The sequence below is a fragment of the Hibiscus syriacus genome, unplaced genomic scaffold (genome assembly GCF_006381635.1).
Source record: "Hibiscus syriacus cultivar Baekdansim isolate YM2019G1 unplaced genomic scaffold, ASM638163v2 tig00110893_pilon, whole genome shotgun sequence".
In the NCBI taxonomy this organism is placed as follows: domain Eukaryota; kingdom Viridiplantae; phylum Streptophyta; class Magnoliopsida; order Malvales; family Malvaceae; genus Hibiscus; species Hibiscus syriacus.
The window spans coordinates 7,341,518-7,365,393 of NW_024062901.1; the positions used below are offsets into that span (position 1 = coordinate 7,341,518).

At 32.1% G+C, this 23,876-nt stretch overlaps 1 protein-coding gene across 1 annotated transcript; it reads left to right on the top strand.

The window, feature by feature from the left end:
• The first annotated feature begins 10,184 nt into the window (after positions 1-10,184).
• On the top strand, positions 10,185-19,135 carry LOC120145204 (ABC transporter G family member 31-like). The gene is given in 28 exon segments (XM_039159099.1): positions 10,185-10,322; positions 10,324-10,529; positions 11,066-11,186; positions 11,273-11,361; positions 12,106-12,193; positions 12,301-12,463; positions 13,457-13,533; positions 13,629-13,773; positions 13,972-14,273; positions 14,346-14,627; positions 14,700-15,016; positions 15,097-15,257; positions 15,340-15,443; positions 15,533-15,689; positions 15,768-15,830; positions 15,943-16,070; positions 16,150-16,482; positions 16,558-16,848; positions 16,931-16,991; positions 16,994-17,013; positions 17,094-17,227; positions 17,312-17,475; positions 17,478-17,538; positions 17,616-17,787; positions 18,291-18,343; positions 18,345-18,376; positions 18,464-18,630; positions 18,853-19,135. Coding segments are annotated over 28 exon segments (4,296 nt in total). The 3' UTR covers positions 19,120-19,135.
• The last annotated feature ends 4,741 nt before the right edge of the window (positions 19,136-23,876 follow it).

The following is a 23,876-nucleotide window of genomic DNA, read 5'->3' on the forward strand; positions in this document are numbered from 1 at the left end:
AAATCTTGTTTACGAACATGCTCATTAAAATAGGAGTTTAGAATGGCCATTTTCGGTTTGTTCGGGTTTGGATTTGGATTGGGAGGAGGAATATGAGGTCGTTTTGAGGCTGGTTTGAAGACGATTAGAGGATGACCTAGGGCGTTTTGGATTAGATATGGTTAAAGATCGGAATGGATAGGATTACCTGCAATTTGAAAACACATGTATGCAATATAATCAATCCCAAAACTCAATAAGAGTCGCAATATTCAAGGTTCTCTAAACCAAATCCTAATGGTCAATTTTTGAAAACAATGTTTGGAAAATTATGATACATATGGTTTTCATGAAAACAACATAATTAAATCAAAAACCATAATTTTAAAATCAAAACAATTTATTTAATTTCAAAATTTCAAAATATTTTGACAAAATTGTGTGTTTTTGATGAAATTAGTTGTAGAATCTGGTTTAGAAACATAATGTAAGTAATGCTCGATATATAATTCATCCTAGAACTAATTAAAACTAGTTCTAAGTTCAAAAATTAATAAAATAGTAGTTTTTAGAAAAATACCTTGAAAATTTTCGGATTTGAGTGAGAATAGATGTTGTTTGCACGAATTTGATTATTCCAACAGGTTTAGAAGTTGAAGAACAGTTGGATTCCGACTGATTTTGTTGATTTTAAGCAAAATAGAGAGTAGGGGTGATTTGGAGAGGAAAGACGGCAATGAGTATATTTTGGGGTTTTTGACAAAATGAATGAATTTTAGGGATTTTAAGCCTAAAGCCTGACGAGTGTATTGGTACACTCCTGAGTGTATCGATACATAGAGGAATGTAGGATTTGAGTGAGAATAGATGTTGTTTGCACAAATTTGATTATTCCAACAGGTTTAGAAGTTAAAGAACAGTTGGATTCCGACCTGATTTTGTTGATTTTAAGCAAAATAGAGAGTAGGGGTGATTTGGAGAGGAATGACGGTAATGAGTATGTTTTGGGGTTTTTGACAAAATGAATGAATTTTAGGGATTTTAAGCCTAAAACCTGACGAGTGTATTGGTACACTCCTGAGTGTATCGATACACATTCTAGGAATGTATCGGTACACTATCATAGTGTATCGATACATAGTGAGGATGTATCGATACATAGATATTGATACACTGTGCATAAAAATGGAAAATCTGATTTTTAACACTTAAAATGCTAAATTAATTAACAATTTTCAATCAATCAAATCTATCCTTAAATTTTATTTGAACATAATATTAATTTTCACTAAAGATCATAAACTCCCCCTAGTATTAGCAAAGAATGCAATAAAAATATTATTTTTATAAGCATTTTTCAAAACTAATTAAAAGTGCTAAAATTATTTTAAACATTAAGTTAAGGTAGGTTTGTTAAACTTAATTCTCTCCTAAGTGTCCAAAACCTTTCTTATATAAAGGTTTTGTAAAAATATCCGCTAATTGATGCAAATTATCAATATATTCTAGAACTACATCTCCTTTAGTGAAATGATCTCTAATGAAATGATGTCTAATTTCAATGTGCTTAGTTCTAGAGTGTTGGATGGGATTTTTAGTGAGACAAATAGCATTAGTATTGTCACACTTGATAGGAATGGTACCAACTTCAATTCCATAATCTAAAATTTGTTGTTTCATCCATAAAACTTGTGCGCAATAACTACCGACTGAAATGTATTCCGCTTCAGTGGTAGATAATGCAACACAATTTTCCTATCAAGTACCATGAAATCAGCATATTTCCTAGGAATTGACAAGTATCAGAGGTGTTTTCCTATCTATTTTGCATCCTCTATAATCCGCATCAGAGAAGGCATGCAAGCTAAAGCTAGAGTCTCTAGGATACCAAAGTCCTAAATTAGGAGTGTCCTTAAGGTATCTAAAGAATCGCTTAATGGCTTTTAGATGTGATTCCTTAGGGAATGATTAAAATCTAGCACATAAGCAAACACTAAACATAATGTTCGGTCTACTTGCAGTTAGATAAAGTAAAGAGCCAATCATATACCTATAAAGTTTAACATCTACACATTTACCTCCTTCATATTTGTCAAGCTTTGTAGGAGTGGCTTGTGGTTTTCCATTTTCTAATCCAAACTTTTTGAGCATATCCTTGACGTATTTTGCTTGATTGATGAAGATGTCATCTTTTCTTTGCTTGATTTGGAGTCCCAAGAAAAATGAGAGCTCCCCATCATGCTCATCTCGAATTCACTCTGTATTAGCTTAGAAAATCGTTGGCAAAGAGCATCATTAGTAGAACCAAATATTATATCATCAACATAAATTTGAACTACTAATAAATCTTTATCTTTTCTTTTTAAAAACAATGTAGTTGTCAACCTTTCCTTTTTGAAAAACCTTTTTTTATTAAAAAAATTGACAATCTTTGATACCAAGCTCTAGGAGCTTGTTTTAAACCGTATAAAGCTTTTGTCAATTTAAAAACATGATTTGAAAATTTTGAATCTTTAAAACTAGGAGGTTGTTCCACATACACTTCTTCTTTTATAAAACCATTTAAAAATGCACTTTTAACATCTATTTGATATAATTTAAATTCATTGAAACATGCAGATGCTAATAACATTCTAATTGTTTCCATCATAGCTACGGGAGCGTATGTTTCATCATAATCTATGCCTTCTTCTTCAGTATAGCCTTGAGCAACAAGTCTAGCCTTGTTCTTTACTATATTACCACTTTCATCAAGCTTATTCCTAAATACCCATCTAGTTCCTACAATAGATTTATTACTAGGCCTTGCAACTAATGTCCATACTTTACTTCTCTCAAATTGATTTAACTCTTCTTGCATAGCCATAATCCAATTTTCATCTTTTAATGCTTCTTGGACATTCTTAGGCTCTATGCATGAGATAAATGCAACATAATTACATATATTTCTAAGAGAAGATCGAGTTGTTACCACTTTGGATGGATCACCTATAATTTCACCATCCTAAACATAGTTGTATTCTCTTGGGTAAGAGACTTCCCTTTCTTCAATGGTTGGATTCTCGATAACATCATGAGTTTCCTCATCTTTCAATTATTCTTTTTTGATGATGGTTCTACAATGTCATGTCTAACGTCATTTGTATTTACAATACCTACATCATCATCAACACAAGAATCATTCCTCGGAAGGGGATTATCATAAAAAACAACATGTATATACCATTCTACCACTAAAGTTCTTTTATTAAATACTAGATAAGCTTTAGAATTTAATGAATAACCCAGAAAAATTCCTTCATCACTTTTAGCATCAAATTTGCCAAGATTTTCTTTACCATTGTTTAAAACAAAACATTTACATCCAAAAGGATGAAAATAACTAATGTTAGGCTTTTTATTTTTGAAAAATTCATATGGAGTTTTCTTTAAAATTGGCCTAATCATTACTCAGTTTATAACATAACAAGTGGTATTTGTGGCTTCCGCCCAAAAATATTTTTGCAAATTGTTTTCACACAGTATGGTTCTAACCATTTCTTCTAAAGTTCGATTTTTCCTGTCAACAACTCAATTTTGTTGAGGGGTTCTAGGTGCTAAAAAATTATGGCTAATCCCATTTGAATTACAAAAATCAGTAAATCCAAGATTTTCAAATTCAGTACCATGATCACTCCTAACACTAGTTATGGAGTAACTTTTTCGTTTTGAATTACTTTTGAAAAATGTGATGAATTTTTCTAATGCTTCATCTTTAGTACTTAAAAATAGAACCCAGGTATATATAGAATTATCATCTACCAATACAGAACAATATTGTTTTCCACCCAAGCTAATAGTCCTAATTGGCCCAAAAAGATCTATATGGATCAATTGTAATACTCTACTAGTTGATACATCATTAATGGATTTAAAGGAGGCTCTTTTGTGTTTTCCTTTAGCACACGCATCACATATTTTATCATTATCAAATTTTAGCTTTGGCAATCCTCTTACTCAGTCTCCTTGAATTAGTCTTTGTAAAACACTCATGCTACTGTGTCCTAGTCTCCTATTCCATAACCAACTATCATGTTCATCTTTAGCAATTTGGTACAAGTTAGTCATATTAATAGAATATAAATGCACCGTGTATATGTTTCCTATTCTATGACCAACAAGCATAATCCTATTAGATGCAATGTCAATAATTTTACAACCATTTGTTTCAAATAAGAAATTGTATCCTTTATCATATAATTGACTAATACTCAATAGATTATGCTTTAACCCATTCACATATAATACTTTTTCTATTTGTATGGAAGAGGTATTACCTATAGTAGTTATACTTTCAATGTAACCTTTTGAGTTGTCACCAAAGGTTATCACTCCTCCATTTTTGTCGTTAAGCTCTATAACCCGGCTCTTGTCTCCGGTCATGTGTCTTGAGCATTCACTATTAAGGAACCATGAATTTGAACTTGTATTTTGCGCCTTGTAGTCATGCTCCTTTTCCTACAAACATAGATTAATTTCTAATTTTTGGTACCCAATTTCTTTTGGGTTCATATTCATTAGTTTCTAAAATTCTAGTCCCCTTGGGTATCCATTTGTGTAGGATATCCTTATCTTTAGTAGTAACGAGTTCTTTAGGAACCCATATACTTCTAACGATTTTTACCATTAGAGGTTCTTTGGGGACCTATACGATTGTAGTTTTTAAAACTTTTTCTAACAAAGTTGGATTTTGAACTTTCTCCATTTTCAAAATGTTTTGTTCCAACTTTTTTGAAAGAAGCTTTAAGATCATCAATTTCTTTTTGATGATCGTCATGAACTCTTGAAAGTAAGTTATGCAAATCAATATTTTTCTTTTCAAAATCTTCGATTTTGATATGCAATTCTTTAATTTTACTTTCAAGATCATTGTTGGTCTTGGATATGAGATCATTTTCGTTTTTCAATCTTGAAATATCATTTTTGTATTTCAAAAATAATTTCTCATAATCGAAGCCAACCCAGTATATTCCTCTACTAACTCATCAAAAGAATAATCTTTGAAATCAAATGAGTTAGAGATTACCTGAGAATCTTCCCGGTGGCCATCAACATATGTTCACTACTTATTGTTCCTCTTCATTTGATGACTCATCATCATCACTCTAAGTAGCCACGTGTGCCTTGTGTTTTTTCTTGGATTGACCCTTTTTCTTTAATGTGGGCAATCATATTTGACATGCCCGGCTTTTTGCATTCGTAGCAAATGATCGGGTCCTTCTCCTTTGGTTTATTTTTGAAGTCTCCATTTCTTTTGAATTTTCTTCCTCTATTGGGCTTCATTAATTTTCTGAACCGTTTGGCAAATAATATAATTTCTTCATCATCGTCGTCGTCATCAGAATCACTATCAACTTTTGTGGATTTGAGAGCAACTCCAACGCTTTTCTTCTTCTCTATCTCTTTCTTTGGCTTGTCCTTCTTCTCGAGGTCTACCTCATCTTGAATCATCATTTCGTGCGTGAGGAGAGAACCGATGAGTTCATCGAGATGAAGTTTCAGATATATAAAATTTTGGATTTGATTAAATATGATATCCAAATTTGTACACCCCTAAACATGACTATAGAAGTTATTATAAAACAACTAAAATAGTATAATCAGGATTTTGATGACGTTGAAATGTTAAATTGATATCGTGAAACATATTACATGTGATGTTTGAAGTATGTTTATGGATGTTCATTAATTAAGTAAGCAATTAAGTTTTGGATTGTAACTTAATGATGTATAGTCATGCTGAATTTTGCAAGTTTTCAGAAAAGAAAAAAGAAACGATCTTTTTGGAGAGAAAATCGATCCCTAACTACTAGAATGAAAGGAACTGGTCTCTTTCCAAAGTAATCGATTCCCATGTGGGGAGAGGTTTGACAGTACTTTTAAAAGCCCCAAAAGTTGGGTTTGATTCTTAAATGTTTGATATTTTACAAAGTGGTCCTCGGATTTTAAAAAATAAAATAAAGCATAAATTGAGACCCAAACTAAGATATATTTTTGTATGTTTCGAATTTAAGTCATTTCAGTGATTAATGTGACATTTGATATTTATATCAGATTGTTTCAACCCCCATCAAATATTGAATGTTAGAAATAATGTATCAGTATTACCAAGGCTCTATTTAGTACCTGCAATTATGCTAAATATGTATTAACTCCATAATCTAAACAATTTACAAGACATACAAAGCAAAAGCATATCATTTTGGTAATCTACACGATGAAGCTTATCAACCATAATTTCAACATAAGGCATACAAAGCAAAAGCATATCATAAATGTATATACAATTCAGAAAAACTTGCCAAATAGTTAAAATATTATGGGTTCTAAAATAAGAAATTTTACATTGAACGCTGAAAAAAATTAATTTGAGTTCTCTAACACACAATATGGATCAATATATCAAAGTCAAACTCTTATGAAAATTCAAACAAACGTAATAAGTTTTGAGTAGTTCGTTGAAGTATTTGAGACAAAAATAAAAGCAAACATATCAAAATATGAAATATTAACAAAGTATGAGAAATTTGCATGTTATCATAGTAAAGCATTACTTATTAAAACTAGTATAAAATGTTCATTATATTTACAAAAGTATTTGTAGGTATTTTATCAAATTTAGACAAATGGTTTATATTCCACTGATATATAGATCTTATCGCTTTATCAAGTACCGATATGAAATAAATATTATAGTTATATCTAAGGATAGAGCTAGAAATTTTAAACTACAATTTAAGAAATTAAAACATCTAAATAAAGTTATAAATTAATGCATAATACTAACACCTCGTAGATTAATGTATAATATGGCTAAAATAAGGGTTTGAAAGAATAAAATATTTGATGATTATTCGTGAATCGTTCTTATAATGTTCATTTATTAAGTTGAATTTATGATATTAACAAAATTTGTAAATTCATTTAATAAACGAAAGAACGCGAACAAATGTGTGTTTAGTTCATTTATCTTCATGAACAAATTTATTTATTTATTCGTTTAAAAGCTAATTTATTTATCAATGATATTTTCTTTATAAAAAAATTAAATTAAATTTCCTCTATTTTTTATTTAAATTTCAACTCATTAATATAGATGGTATTTACATCAATGTAATTATATGTTTATCTGTAGATACTAGATTTACATTAATGTAAGTATCTACATCTACCATTATCTTCGTACCGAAAAATAAACAAATTCTTACACCAATAAAGTAAGTTTGGAGATAAGTAAATTATGAAATAAGAGTAAATGGACTAAAAGTGTAGTTTACCCATAGTCATTTTGGAAGCTGAAAATCCCTCCATATTTTATGTTTTCAGCGTGAACCAAAACCCCTTACACAACTCACCAAACACTCTTCCTATCTTCTCATCTTTCTCTCTTCTTCATTCTTTCCTAAATTTAGGAACTTAGAGAAATTCAAGCTTAGTTGAGTGAAGCCAAGGCAATATTTCAACTCCTTATTCTTCAAGCTTCAATATAAGCTCAATTTCATTAGTTTTTGTGCATAGAACCAAAAATGGGTTTTGAGAGGGTTGTGAGAATCTATGGATTCTAGCTAAGTTTTGAGTTATTGGGAGTTTGTTTAGATGTTATTCAACCTAGATGGATTGGTAATCCGTTTTCTCATTTTGTTTACTAAAGGAGATAGGAGAAAGCTCAAGAGCTAAAGGAAAAGAAAGGTTGAATCTTGAGTGAGTTGAGAAAGTTTCTAGCCATCCTAGGAGCAAGGTAAGACCTTTATAACTCTTCTATACTCTTAGTGAGTCAGTAGAATTTTAAAATAGTTTCAATGGTTGAGTTGAGCATGATAAACATTTTCATGGTGAAATTCTTGTTTTAGAGTTATTAATGTGTTTAAAGCCTCTATTATGATCATTGTTGATCAAATAAAACTTCAAGCATGTTTAAGGACCTCACTAAGGTCTTTGGTTTTGAAATGTAGCATTTTTAGTATGTGTTTTATGACTTTTACATGTAGAGTATCGATACTACTTGTTCTTCATTTTGGGCAAATTCGTGAGTTTTTGGGCAAGAGTATCGATACTCTTTCAAGAGTATCAAAACTTTGGGTCATCGTTTCGAAACTCCTATAATAAAACTGGTCAGAACAACATTTTTAAAAGTATTGATAATTATATAAAGTATCAAAACTATTGCATGAGTATCAATACTATTGGAATAATATCAATACTTTCAGTCTGTTTTGGGTAAAAATGTTAGTTTTTAAGGGAATTAGACTCGAGGTACCCTAACATTTCATTTTATCATCAAATAAGACTACAAGTGAGAGTATTAATGATATTAAAATACACTTAGAAACAAGATCAATTAGGGTGACATAAAAATAGCCTTGATTGATGCTCGGGAAACAATTAGGACACCCGAGTTTCTTTAGAAAATGCTAGTATTATCGAAAGTATAGATTCAGTCCGGATATATCCTTAGGTAATGCGCAAGGCTCTTAAAGCTAACTAGCTTGGGCACAAGGTCCGACACTCAAGGAGTGGTATAGTCGAGGGGGTTGACCGATGCAGAGATTCAGATCAACCAACCTTGGTAGACTAGAGGGGCGTGTGAGCTCCGAAATGCAGAACCCTCAGCCACACCAAGATGTCTATCATAGAGTAGAGAGTGCAGTATACTCGTATACTCACTATTACAATTATCAGTTAGCTTAGCGTTTGGAATTTGTTTCCTTACGAAGGTTAGACGAGGAGCAGTCCGAGGACTTTTTGGGACCAGTAGTGATCCAAACCCAGTTAGTGTGAGTACAATCAATATTTTTATGTGTTTATAGGATTGAAATGAAATTCTAAATTTTGTTATTAAATATTTTATAAATCAATTTAAAAATGTATAAGATCAATTTCATTTTAAGGGGTGTCAATTTTTTAAGAGTAATATATTTTTGTTTGTTTTTCATATTTTAAATATTTAATTTCTATATATAAAAAGTTTTTAAAAAAAATTGGGGTGTTCAATTGACATCCCTCATAGTGTGCCAGGTCCGCCCATAGTTATCTCTTTGTCTTGTCGAGACACGTCAATGTCTTAAAATAATTCATCCATTAGCAAACGTTATAGACCCTATAACATGCCAATTATATCTGAAATTGATATAATAATCAAAGGTTCAATTCATATCGTTATTAAAGTTTCTGAAATTGTCATTTACTTAATTAAATTTTCCTTATTTTATTATCAATATCAGACAAGCATATTAGCTCAATCTCATACTGTAATTAACTTTGTTTCACAAAGATACTATAATTCTCATATCAATCATAGATACTAATATATTCGAACATATCTAATTATCCAAAATTGATATCGGAACATATAAAGACATTTTTTAAGGCACAAGCTATGCATTTGTTCGGTTTAGAGCCAATAATGAAAGTTAATAATTTAACCATATAGGCTTACACAATCAATTCACAACAAATATACATACAAATTTGGATTTGTTATTGACTACACTCACCTAGTCTGAGTTTACGATATTTCTCGGATTAACGTATTATTTTATAATCTTTGTTTTCTCCGTAATTTGAAGATTTCAACTTCATATTGCACTTCAAATAAACACGTACATATTTCAACAACAAAATCCTAATCAAAGATAATATTATAATGTATAAACCCTAATTTTAATTTAAGGTTCAATGCTTCACTTACCAAGTTAGAAATTCAAAGGTGAGAAAGATTTAGACTTCCGTATAGACGAAACATGCAATCATAAGGTTGAGGGAGATTATTCGTATTAAAGAGGCAAATATCATATAAATAAGCAATATCAAGTCAATAACGAGAGGAAAATAAAAATAAAACACGTGGTCATTTTGAGCCCTTAATTAAGTAATGTGATCGTAAGAATAGGGCAGAGAAAGAAGGAGCTGACAGTTTCAAGTAGCAACGGACTTGCAAGCATCTCGAAAGATTAGGAAATCTCATTTTTACCCCTTATCTTTCATTTTGAAAAAAAGGACAGTTTCGGTTTTCCCCATATCTTCAAAATTCCCGGGCCAACGTGTCCTGGGCGTCTCCTCCGTTATAAGGACTCTTACTCTTCTCTAAAAGATCAAATTTAACCACTTTCTCGATATTGCTATTGGAATCTGAAAATATAAAGAGATTTTAAAGCGATCGAGAGAGTATGAGGAAATCGAATGCTTTGGAGTTCGATATAGAGGCGGGCAATGAGGAGTCGTTTCAGAGACCGTCGAACGCGGAGGCGGTTCAGCAAGACGAGGAAGATCTTGTATGGGAAGCGCTTGCTCGGTTACCGTCGGTGAAAACAAGGTCGTTTCGCGATTTTGAGGAGGACTCCATCGGAGATTGAACAATATGATATAGGAGGAGAGGCAAGTGCGAGTACGGAGACTATTGATGTGACGAAGCTTGATCGAGCTAGAAGAGAACTGGTTGTGAAGAAAGCTTTGGCTACAAATGATCAAGATAACTATATGCTTCTCTCCGCCATTAAAGATCGCCTTGATAGGTAAAGCGTTTCCCATTCTAATTTTTTTAACTTCATTTTCCTCACAAGTTTTTATTTCCCTCAAGTTTGAGTTTGTATTAATAGTTAAGAATGAATAATTTTTTATGGATAAAAAATTTGATAATATGAATATACAAAATTTTAATCTTATTATTTGTTTATAATTATTCAATGATATTAAAATCAATGAAAATTATAGACTTTCACAGTAAGTGGATCCTATCTCATCCTATAATATATATATATCATATATATAAAAGTACTAGTATGTGAATAATAATCTTTTGATAAATAATAATAATTGTAGATAAAAATTCATATAGAATTAAACTTGAATAGTTAAATTCTTTAAAAAATCGTTTTTAAAAAAACCAACGCTTTAAATAAATATTAAGTTGATTAATATGAATAATAAGCTAGTTGATTACTTTAATCATTTGCAAAAAATTGTACGTAACAAAAAAATATTTAACAAAATTATAAGTGTGCAACCTACGTGATTGGAAAAAATAATGAGATAAAAACATTGTGAGTAGAGTTGGATTGGAGGTGCCAAAGGTTGAAGTAAGGTTCCAGAACATAAACATTGATGCCAAAGTTCAAATTGGCTCAAGAGCTTTACCTACTTTAATCAACGTTGCTCGTGACTTCTTCGAGGTTCGCTATCTTTCTTTTCTTTCATTTTTTCTGTGATCAGTCTAATATATGATTCATTTCTGACCATAATTATGTTGCTTTTACAGAATATCTTAATACGTCTGAGGATTTCACGTCCAAATAAAAAATGTTTACATATCTTGAAAGACATCAGCGGTGTTGTTAGGCCAGGAAGGTACTATAGCTAGTATTGCACAAGTGCATATATATATATATTTATGGTTCACTCTGAAACAGGAAGTAGGGATGTGTATTCCACTAACATTTGATGTGTTTTGATTTGATTTGATTCGGTTTAATTAATTTTTATTTTAAAATTTAGGCTTGGAGTAAGTTCCTTTATTTTCAAAAGTGAAAGTGGTTCACTCAGAAACGGGAAGTAAGGATGTGTATTCCACTGACATTTGATGGGTTTCGACTTCATTCGATTCAGTTTAATTAACTTTTATTTTGAAAATTTAGGTTTGGAGTAATTCCTTTATTTTCAAAAGTGAAAGTGGATTGGGTTTAAGTTTAGAGTAAAAAATTTGACCCGATATAATATTATAATTTTCTTATATATATTTAGGTTATTTTCAAAAGTGAGAGTGGATATGGTTTTTTATATTAATTTTTTCAGCTAGATCGGTTTGAGTTTGGTATAGGTTTTAACCGAAAAAATCGAGTGAATTTTGAATAAGATGAAACTCTCTTAGATATGGGGTTGAGTTTGAATAGGTAAAAAATCTCATCCAACTCATGTCCATCCTTATGGGTAAACTTATATTATCATGCATATGAAAAACAATTGAAAATCACACCATCACAGTTTGGTATGAGTCACTATTTGCATCTGTCTTAATTTGTAAAATCATTTCATATCAAAGTTTGGTAGCAGTTGCAGATTGCTAACTTTTTCCCATTACTTTGTTTGTTTTAGGATGACGTTGCTTTTAGGACCTCCAGGATCGGGTAAATCGACCTTGCTTTTAGCGCTTGCTGGGAAACTTAACGATAAAGCTTTGAAGGTAAAGTCATTGTTTCCATAACTTTTGAGCAAATAACTTTTGCATGCTTGTTACTGACAGTCATTTTCACGAATCACTCAGTATGACCTTTTAAGTTGCTTTTGCAGGTGAGTGGTGATATTACGTACAACGGCACAGAACTAGATGAGTTTTATGTTAGAAGGACTTCAGCATATATTGGCCAAACAGATAATCACATACCAGAGCTTACTGTTCGAGAAACATTAGATTTTGCTGCCAGGTGTCAAGGTGCAAGTGAGGGCATGGCAGGTATATTTACTTCCAATCTCAACAAATATTAGTAGTTGCTTTTACCAACAAAGATGGGTGCAATAGCAATGCTCGTTACATATTTTCAACAAGAGTTCATATTCGAACTGTATATAGGTTATTGTTTTCGCCTGAAATTTAATTTAATTTTCTGTTTGTTATTACTTTATTGATTGTGTTAATCTTAAAATTTTATTTGTGTATACACCGTACAAAAATTTTATGTTATTGATACATGTATGCTCACTCTAAAAAAATATTTATAGATCTATTATTACTTAAACATCAACCCATAAAATAGACGTGAAATCTACCCAAAACAATATCACTAATATTTTGTTCTTTTACGATAAGTACATTATTTATAATCTCTAAACTCTTAATTAATTAATTAGAAAAAGTACATGTTTAAACAGGTTGAAAATCATATCCTCTACATCAAGCTAGGACTTGATATGCTCAATTATTATCAAAAGCACTCTAAGAGATGTTTTTTTTACAAAATTAATTCAATTATTATGATATTATTTATATTATTTCGGTGAATAGTCAATCTGTGTCATGGCTTTTAGTATAGTAGGAAAGAGCAAATATTGTAATTTTAAACTGTGTTTTTAAGAATTTTTTACCAAGTATAAAGATTCATAATAAAATGAGACAACACGTGCATACTCTTTAGAAGAAACCCCCAATCGGATAAGAAATATAGCACCGACTCCATTAGGCTTTATATTTCTTGAAGATTGCAGATTTCAGATACACCACTCTATCTTTGGTGATTCATGATGAAATTAATCTCAACCCATACATAGTTTGGCTGGATAATATGAAGCCAAACATCTCTGCAGACTGTTGCGGTCTAACTAAGATTGTACACTATGTCAACTTCGAAAGATTTTAAATTACTTGTATTATTGTATTGAGGATAATTATGTTTTGATTCTAATTTTTGTTTTATTTCACTACTTTTCTATTAAAATAACATACTTACAGGGTATATGAAAGATTTAACCAAACTAGAAAAGGAAAAGAATATACGTCCAGCCCCAGAGATTGATGCTTTCATGAAGGTAAGCTTTTTACCAGAAAAAAAAAACGGTGCATTTGTTCTCATTATTTATTTATTTATTTACTGCCCTTTTGCTTTTATTTTGATATTGCACAGGCATCATCTGTTGGGGGTAAAAAACATAACATTGCAACAGATTATGTCTTGAAAGTGCTTGGTCTTGACGTATGTTCAGACACTGTCGTCGGAAATGATATGCTCAGGGGTGTCTCCGGTGGCCAAAGGAAAAGAGTTTCTACAGGTATCTCTCTTGAGTCTTGACTTGATACAGTTTGGTCAACGTTGAAAGGCTTCATTGAAATAAAATGAAAGACTTTACTTAGGGTTATCATTTGAATTTTAATTTATAGAGTTTACAGTTATAATGCTTTTTTATGACCCATTATCTTATTTTGTGACTCTCCATAAAACTGTACTTGTCTGCATCGTCTCTGTGCAGGAGAGATGATTGTTGGTCCAAGAAAAACTCTTTTTATGGATGAAATATCCACTGGTCTTGATAGCTCTACAACGTTTCAAATAGTAAAATGTGTCCGAAATTTTGTTCATCTAATGGAAGCAACTGTACTCATGGGTTTGCTACAGCCTGCACCGGAGACGTTTGACCTATTTGATGATCTAATTCTGTTATCCGAAGGATATATGGTGTATCAGGGACCTCGTGAAGATGTTTTGGAATTTTTTGAGTCGTTAGGATTTAAAATACCATCGCGCAAGGGCGTTGCAGATTTTCTCCAAGAGGTTTTTTTACAGCTACTCGTATCGTATGGTTAGATCTTCTTTTTGAACTTGCTTAATTGTTTTTGTTGTCAGGTGACCTCCAAGAAAGATCAAGCTCAATACTGGGCTGATCCCTCGAAGCCATATGTGTTCATTCCTGTTTCAGAAATTGCCATTGCATTTAAAAATTCCAGATTTGGAAAGTCTATGGAAACAACACTTAGCGTTCCATATGATAAATCCCGGAGCCATCCTTCATCACTGTCCAAAACAAAATATGCTGCATCAAGATGGGAACTTTTAAATTCCTGCTTTGCACGAGAAATACTTCTGATCACCCGGCATGGTTTCCTTTACGTTTTCCGGACACTCCAGGTATGTTTTCAATAAACAAATACTTCACATCTTTATGTATTTCACTTTTAATATATGCATTATGCTTTTAAGGTTGCATTTGTTGCATTCATCACGGGCACAATCTTTTTACGAACAAGAATACATCCGAGAGACGAGATTAATGGCAACCTCTATATCTCTGCCCTTTTCTTTGGAGTGGTTCATATGATGTTTAATGGTTTTACTGAGCTGTCCCTAATGATATATCGACTCCCGGTATTTTACAAGCATCGAGATAATCTGTTTCACCCTCCGTGGATATGGTCAGTTGTCAGTTTTATTCTACGTGTACCTTACTCTGTTGTTGAAGCTATAGTATGGTCTTGTGTTGTATATTACACAATTGGTTTTGCCCCTTCTCCTGGGAGGTATGTCTTATTTCACTCTCTCGGATTATGTTTTTCCTAATATCGATTCGTTCTTCTTACTTGTTGTTTCTTGGATTCAGATTTTTTCGCTTCATGTTTGTAAAATTTGTAGTACACCAAATGGCAATTGGTCTATTCCGAATGCTGGCTGCTATTGCTCGAGATATAGTTATTGCAAATACCTTCGGTTCAGCTGCAATTTTAATTGTACTTTTATTGGGTGGATTTCTTGTACCTAAAGGTATTCTATTTAGGAAAGGAGGATAAAATATTGTTTCTGTTGATTCTTCAAGTATATATTGTTGTTATTCTTCTTGTTTCAGACGAAATTAAGCCATGGTGGACTTGGGCTTCTTGGCTGTCACCATTGCAGTATGCACAAAGAGCAGTTTCTGTTAACGAATTCACAGCCACAAGGTGGAAAAAGGTGCACAAATCAACATGCTTTGCATCCATTTTCGATTTATTGATAATTATTTTATATGCTAAACATGTGAGAGTTGAAACATGTTTCAGATATCTATTACGAGAAACGGTACAGTTGGAGACAATGTCCTTCATGCACATGGTCTACCTACTGATGAATATTGGTATTGGCTTGGAGTTGGTGTGTTAGTATTTTATGCAGTGCTTTTCAACGTCGTCGTCACATTGGCTCTGATCTATCTGAATCGTGAGTTATATACCTTTCTACTTATGTTTAAATGTCTGAAGATTAGCTCTCATATCTTTCTTTTTCTCTTCATGACAGCTTTAAATAAAGCCCCGACGGTTGTACCTGATGAGACAGAACAAGGTTCTGTCACAAGCAATGGTTAGTCATCTTTTGGTACATGTAACATCAACATAGTTCAGACTCATAGAGGCTCATGTGCCCCTTTTAAAGGACTGCAAATTCATTCACAAATTTCAAAACATATTGACAGTTGGAAACGAAAAGTCGATATCGGAAGCTCCATCTGCTGAAAGCAGCAGCAAGAAGGGAATGATTCTTCCATTTCAACCATTAGCAATGACTTTTCAAAATGTTAATTACTTTGTTGATATGCCTAAGGTACGATTGTATATATATCTTTTATTGATGTGAAACTCAAATTTCAATACCCTTGTTTTCGTTTTATCGAATATCTCAGGAAATGAAAGAACAAGGAATACCCGAAACAAGATTGCAGCTCCTCTCAAATGTTAGCGGAGTATTCAGTCCAGGAGTTCTTACGGCCTTAGTCGGGTCAAGTGGAGCGGGAAAGACTACATTGTTGGACGTGCTTTCTGGAAGGAAAACTGGTGGATACATTGAAGGGGATATTAAGATATCAGGGTTCCCAAAGGAACAGAAAACATTTGCTAGAATTTCAGGATATGTTGAGCAAAATGATATACATTCTCCTCAAGTGACGGTCGAGGAGTCTCTCTGGTTTTCCTCCAGTCTTCGGCTTCCGAAAGAAATGAGCAAAGCTCAAAGATCTGTGAGCTGCATAACCCTTAAAGTAACTTATATTTGTTTTAAACTTCATCTAGTTTGACTCATTCTTAACCTATAGGAGTTTGTTGAAGAAGTGATGCGTTTGGTAGAGCTTGATAGACTAAGGAATGCCATAGTTGGTTTACCAGGTAGCAGTGGGTTATCGACGGAGCAAAGAAAACGTTTAACTATTGCGGTCGAGCTTGTCGCAAATCCTTCCATTATTTTCATGGATGAGCCTACATCTGGACTTGATGCACGGGCGGCAGCAATTGTGATGAGAACCATTCGTAATACCGTTGATACCGGAAGAACTGTGGTCTGCACCATTCATCAACCCAGTATTGACATCTTTGAAGCATTTGATGAGGTCTGTTTGATTATAGTGTTTAAGAAGCTTTACATAATACGTGACTCTTCATCCGAATTTTCCAATAAATTATAAAATCCAGCTGCTGCTTTTGAAACGAGGAGGTCGGATTATATACGGAGGAAAACTCGGAGTGAACTCACAATTCTGATAGACTATTTCCAGGTGACTTGTATTGCATCCTCAGTATTACTATCATTATATATGAGGTTTCAACATGTTCACATGTCTTTTCTTTTATATAGGGCATTGAGGGAGTCCCCTCGATTCTGGATGGATGCAACCCAGCGACGTGGATGCTCGAGGTTACTAACCCTGCAGTGGAGCAGCGACTTGGTTTAGACTTTGCTGATTTATACACAAACTCTGCACAATACAGGTAATTAGTACGGTGCCATGTTAATTAATCGGTTTAATTCGGTTTCTTCCTAAGCAAGTAAACATTCCGATATCATCGTTACAGGGACGTGGAAGATACCATTACACGTTTGAGTGTTTCACCTCCAGGGTCCAAACCATTAAAGTTTCCTTCCACTTATTCGCAAGGCCAACAGTCTCAGTTTCTTATCTGCTTGAAGAAGCAAAATATCGTGTATTGGAGAAGTCCACGTTATACCTTGGTGAGACTGGTTTTACGACGGTTTGCGCACTAATATTCGGCTCTGTTTTCTGGGATGTGGGTAACAAAAGGCAAGTAATCTTGGTTATTTTTCATGTTTATAAACTCCAAATACATAGAAGATGGCCTGAACAAAATGTTTGTGCAGGGATACAATTAAAGGTGTGTTTATGATAATGGGTGCCCTTTATTCGGCATGCTTATTTCTTGGGGTCAATAACTCTTCCTCAGTTCAACCAATTGTATCCATTGAAAGAACAGTGTTCTATAGAGAGAGAGCAGCAAGAATGTATGCTCCCCTTTCTTATGCAGCAGCACAGGTAAACTAGTGTGATCATGAAAGAAACTTCGGTTTAGTTTACTTCATTTTCTACCTAAAAAATAGCTAGTAACACATGGTTAAATTTTTTATTTTGAAAATTCTGGTTCGAGTTAGATTAGTTTAGGTTTATGGTAAAAATACCTAACCCGTTTGAAATAATATATAATTATTCTTTATATTTACGTATAATTGTAATAATACTCCTTTCTATTTTGTTATTTTCAATTAGGTACTCAATATATATATATATATATTATAAGCGTCAGGTATGCTATTATCTAAAATATCATATAAAAATTTTGGGTCAAGTGGAGGTCCTCCTAAACTCATATCAAGTCATGTGTATGTAGATGACTTTAATTTTTGAATCAGATTCGGATGAGACAAAAATACGACTGTTGTATTCCCTAATTGATCACGAGGGAAATTTTGGTTTTAGTATGTACTTCATTTTGACCTAAACAATTGGTACTAACACATGGTTCGATTCTTTTGGAACAGGGTCTTGTTGAGCTTCCATACATTGTTGCTCAAACAATTTTGTTTGGGATCATCATATTTCATGATTAATTTTGAAAGGACAGCTAGTAAGATCCCTTATTTCCTTTTAACATCACCTTTTTTCTATACAATAAATGCAACTTTGGTTATAAGAATCTGTGTTGTTTATGCAGGAAAATTTTTCCTGTATCTTGTCTTCATGTTCCTTACCTTCACCTATTTCACCTTTTATGGTTTGATGGCTGTGGGTCTTACACCTTCACAGCAAACAGCAGCCGTCGTCTCTTCTGCATTTTACTCTTTATGGAATCTCCTCTCAGGTTTTCTCATCCCACAGCCAGTAAGTAATACAATGCTTTTTACATATCCTCTTATAACGAATGAATTTATAAAATTTTAAGGAGATAATACAAAAAATTACATAAAAACTTGAAATTTTCAAGAAACGATTTTTCTATGCTTACAATCTTAAAATTTCAAACCGGTCTCTATGAATTTATGTTTATCTCATTCCTGTCTGAGTATTTTGGGAGCAAGTTGTTTAACGTGTTTTGTTTTGTAGAGAATACCAGGATGGTGGATATGGTTCTACGACATCTGCCCTATTGCATGGACTTTAAAGGGAATAATAAGCTCGCAGCTGGGTGATGTAGAAACCATGATTGTTGAACCAACATTCAAAGGAACCGTGAAAGAATATATATCAACAGTATTCGGCATTCACACCGGGATGATCGGACCTTCGGTGGTTGTATTGATCGGCTTTTGCGTCTTGTTTTTCGGCGTGTTCACTTTGTCAGTCAAACATCTCAACTTCCAGAAGAGATGAAAAAAAGAAACCATGAATCCCTCAGAAATTATCTGCACTTGTGATTTGCGACTATTTGGTATCCACCCAAAGAATTGTGGATTGAATGGAACAATCCGAGTTGCAGATCGCTTGCGATCCCGATCGAAGATTTTAAGGTTCCAAAAATAGACAATGAACACGAGAATGAACCCATAAAAAAAGCCACTTGCATGTGAAGAAAAGGTGTTTAATGTTCTTGAGTCCAAACTTTATTTTTATTTTGTTTCCATGACATACCAAATGCATGTCTTGGCTCAATGCTTTGAGCTCCATTTACTTCAACCCAAGGGTCTGGGGTTTGAATTCCCTGCTTGCTTGCTGTGTGATTTATTGTTTTCTTTCAAAAGGGCTTGGTTGGGAGAAAATAAATCTATTAAATTAAAAATAAATTAAAATAAATTTAGTTTTCCAATCGAATGAGGACATGTGTCATGACAAGTATCACCAAGGACACATGGTATCTCTTGGTTCGAGGGTTAAATTTATTTTAATTTATTAAAATTATGATCAAATTGAAATAATATATAAATAATAGAAACCAATTGTGTAATTATACTAAAATATTTTAATTGCCATGTCATCTCCTTCGTTAAGTAATAACGGAGGGAGGGTGGCTTGATTAAAACATTTAAATAGTTGGGTGGTCTGATTGATCGAATTAAAACATCAATGATCAAAATGATTTTTGATCATAGTTAAGTGGTCATCCGTGTAGTTTACCCTAAAACTTAATGTAATTAATATTGTATTTTAAATAAATTATATTTAGATTTTCAATTAAATTATAATTATACATTGAATACTTTATAATTTAATGTTTTATAAATTAATTTATTTATGATCATCGTTAATGGTACTTATCAATACTCTATTTTGATATGCATAATCAAAAAGTTTTTTACTAGAAAAACTGCGTTTGGATAAAAACCTAGCAAAGGAATATATATAGTACCAATATTATCACATCATTAAAAATATGGGTAAATTATCTATTTGGTCATTCATATATTCTATAATTTTGTTTTAACCACTCAACTATTTTGTTTTAAAAACATACCTAAAATTCTTTTCTGTTCCAATTTCAATCATCCATCATAAGGTGATTACTAAGTCAATGAAAAAAATGACATGACATAATAATAGTTTTAGCCCTTAAAACTTATAAATTATATCAATTTTGTTATAGTTTAAACTAATTCAATAAATCTTTAATGTTTTAAAATTCTATCAATTTAGTCTTTATTTTAATTTACAATAATTTCACAATTTAGGACGACAATGAATTTAAATGAATAACCATATTCAATGCAATATGATCACTTTACCTGTATTACAAATATGTTACCATATATTAACATGATATAACCGGATATCAAGTTTCTTACCAATATACTTCTCATTCATTCCATAAGCTCGTAAGCTTATTTGCGTTTTTACCATTTATTAACTAATAAATCATAGCTCAAAGTATAACTTTATGAGGACCTTGGTATAGGAGTCAAATATTGCACTGTGGTACTGAGGTCGAGCCTTGCTCACCTAATAATGCACCGTAGTGCTGAGGTCGGGCCATGCCCACCTTATACACTGTAGTGTTTTGTACCGTGTGTCTTCGCCAGACACTCTGAGGCTTGCACTATGTGCCTTCGCTAAACACTCTAGTGCTATCTAATATACAACTGCTAGACTCTATGGGATGCCATTAATACCACTGACTCTCAATAACATACTTGGGCATATAGTCTATTTTTATTTGATCCATCCATGGAAATGTATATCAATATCATTTACACTTTGGGCAGCTCATACCCGAAATAAGATTTATGTATTCAAGATAACATCATGTGAAATAAACAGTTAACAATGCATTCTATATTCTCCTTTGACATGTTTATAAAATATCAATTATATGATAAATGCCATGAATATCATGACAATATAATTAAGCTAGACTTATCTCAGGTCCTACCCAATGAAGTATAAACATCCATGTATAATATTATGCATGCATTGCACTCATTTTGAGACTTTATATGCAAGTCAAAATATAAGCCTCACTAAGCTTTAACTTGATCCTTTTCGTCTAATTTGGTTAAATCCCAAAATTTGTCATAATTTCATATCCTGGTAGTTTGCACTACTTTTAAATAAATATTATTTTGTATTAATATACACCTTGAAAAATTATTCCGTTGTACAACTGGAAACTAGACTCAAATACGAATCTATCCATATAAGACACTCATTCTTGTTCAATTTTTACAATTTATGGTGAATTTTCAAAGTTGACCAACATAATCTGTTTTGAGCAGAATCTGCTGCCCCATTTTCTGACCTATCAACAGTTAAAAAATTATATCTTTTTGTATATACCTTGAAATCAGTTTTCGTTTGTTCTAAAAAAACTAGATTGATATATAAATTCAAAGGTATAAAAATCATTCACTAATCATTTTTTTATAGTTTATGGTGATTTTTCTAAACTTACTGTCCATAACTAAATTCTAAGCAGATTTCAACAATTTGCATTTTCAACTTGTTCACTAATTCTATTAGCTCACCAAATGCACATATATACATGCATAAAAAATCACATAACATTTTAGTAGTCACTCTTTACCGTAGTCACTCTTTACCATAGTAACTCCGTCACTGGCTCATCGCAAGCCAATGTTTGTTCGATAACATAAGTACAAATTAAATTTGCACTTACCTGGTGTCCTTAGCTTGCAAACTTCCCTTAGGATTTCACATTCCATAAGTTTTTCCTTAGCTTTGATATTGCTTGATCTTGATTTCAAGCACACAATCTAAATAAGCATCATTACCAAACATATACAAATTCAAATCAAATATTAGAATTTTACTAACATAGACATACTTTGGAAAATAAATTCCTAACAATTTTCCGATGCTTATTCGATATAACTTCCATGTAACAACATAAATGTTGACTTTAATACTTCTAATTGACCACTCAAGTTCCTTTTTATCCCAACATCACAAAATATTTTCACTTAAGCTCTCAACCTTTCTGTATTTGTGATTTAAACCTTAACTTTTACAAGCTTTCCAAAATAATCCAATTTCACAGCCTAACTTCAATTTCAACACTCAAACATTAATTTCCAGCATAGTACATCAACTATTGAACACTTACACAACAATCCAAAACACATTTCAAAAATTACCAATTTGGTCCCCCAACTTTTCAAAAATTACAAAATGGTCTCAACATTTTTATAAGGCTTGTAGAATACTTCCTACATCATTTCCAGCCCCTACACAAAATTTTCATAATTTTCTCATCCTCTATAGTCAAGGCCTAATGTTTTGTATGTTCAAGATTAGGGTTTTCAAGATTTTACTCGATTTTGATTCGATTCAAGCATGAAATCAACTTTGATTCAACCTTATAAAATCTATACAATCAAAACCTAACTTAATTTCATCAAAACATATCTCTCCCCTAAATTTAGGGTTTGGTTGAAACTTTCATATAACCATATACAAGTGATTTTAATCATCAATCATGCTTGGAAATGATTCTACAACCTCAAAAAATCAAAATCTTTCATCAATTCAATAAACACTAATGTGAACATAAACCCTAGAATTTGGGATCTTTTGAACACAAACCAAAATAGAAACAATAATGGTACCAAATGATAGCGTTTTTCGAATAGAACGATTTTCTATTTCACAACATGATCCAAAATCCAAAGGAAATTGCTAAAAAATGAAAAATAAAAATTCTCTTACCTTCTTCATGGGAAGAACGAAATGTTGGCTGAAAATGGCTAAGTTTTCATGAAATTTCTAATGAATTTCATGTTAATTTAACCTTTATTTAAGCTTACGTGAATAAAAATATTAATTTAATGAGAAATGTCCATTTTTGCCTTTAATGAAACTTGATATTTACAATAATAACTAGCCACGTAACCTTATCATCTTTCCAAAGTCAAAGATGAACAAAATATTTTACCCTTTTCCAATTTTACCAAGCAACTTTCCAAAAATTTCAATATTGTTATGTAAATCCAACGATCCAAATTGAACATGGAAATAAACTATCAAATCCAATGCTTTATATTATTTTCCATCATTTTAAAATGTGGAAATAATATTTATAGGCTTAATTTATCATCATTCAAAATTTCCTAAAATTTCTATTCGATTCGATTTATCAAATTTTTACGAACTTTAACACTTTTCAATTTTTAACACAATTTCCAGATCAAGAATCTGATTTCAATAAAACCCAACTCTCAAGAGTAAACTATACATTTAAGGAATAATTTTTTTTGGGAAAATTACCACTTAGGTTCCTAAACTTTCCCCAATTTTCTACTTTGGCCACTAAACTTTCAAAATTTACATTTTGACCACTAACCAAAATTTTGGAGTATTACACAACAGCGAAATATCATACTTCATTGTTGTCATAATCTTGAACCCGAAGCTTTGATACCAATTTGTTATAATATGTAAGCGAAAAAATAATCACAACGATATCAACATAAAATAATATATGCACAATAGACAAAATTTAACGTGGTTCGGCCTTGCCTACCTCCATGGGTGAGATGAACAATAATCCACTAGATGTAGAGAACACGAAGAGTATAAATACATGATATCACATTTATCCCAAAACCCGGTATAGACACCAAAACCCGGTGTATCCCAAAAACTCTCTCAATCCAACAAAACTATCTCTGTAACATAAACCC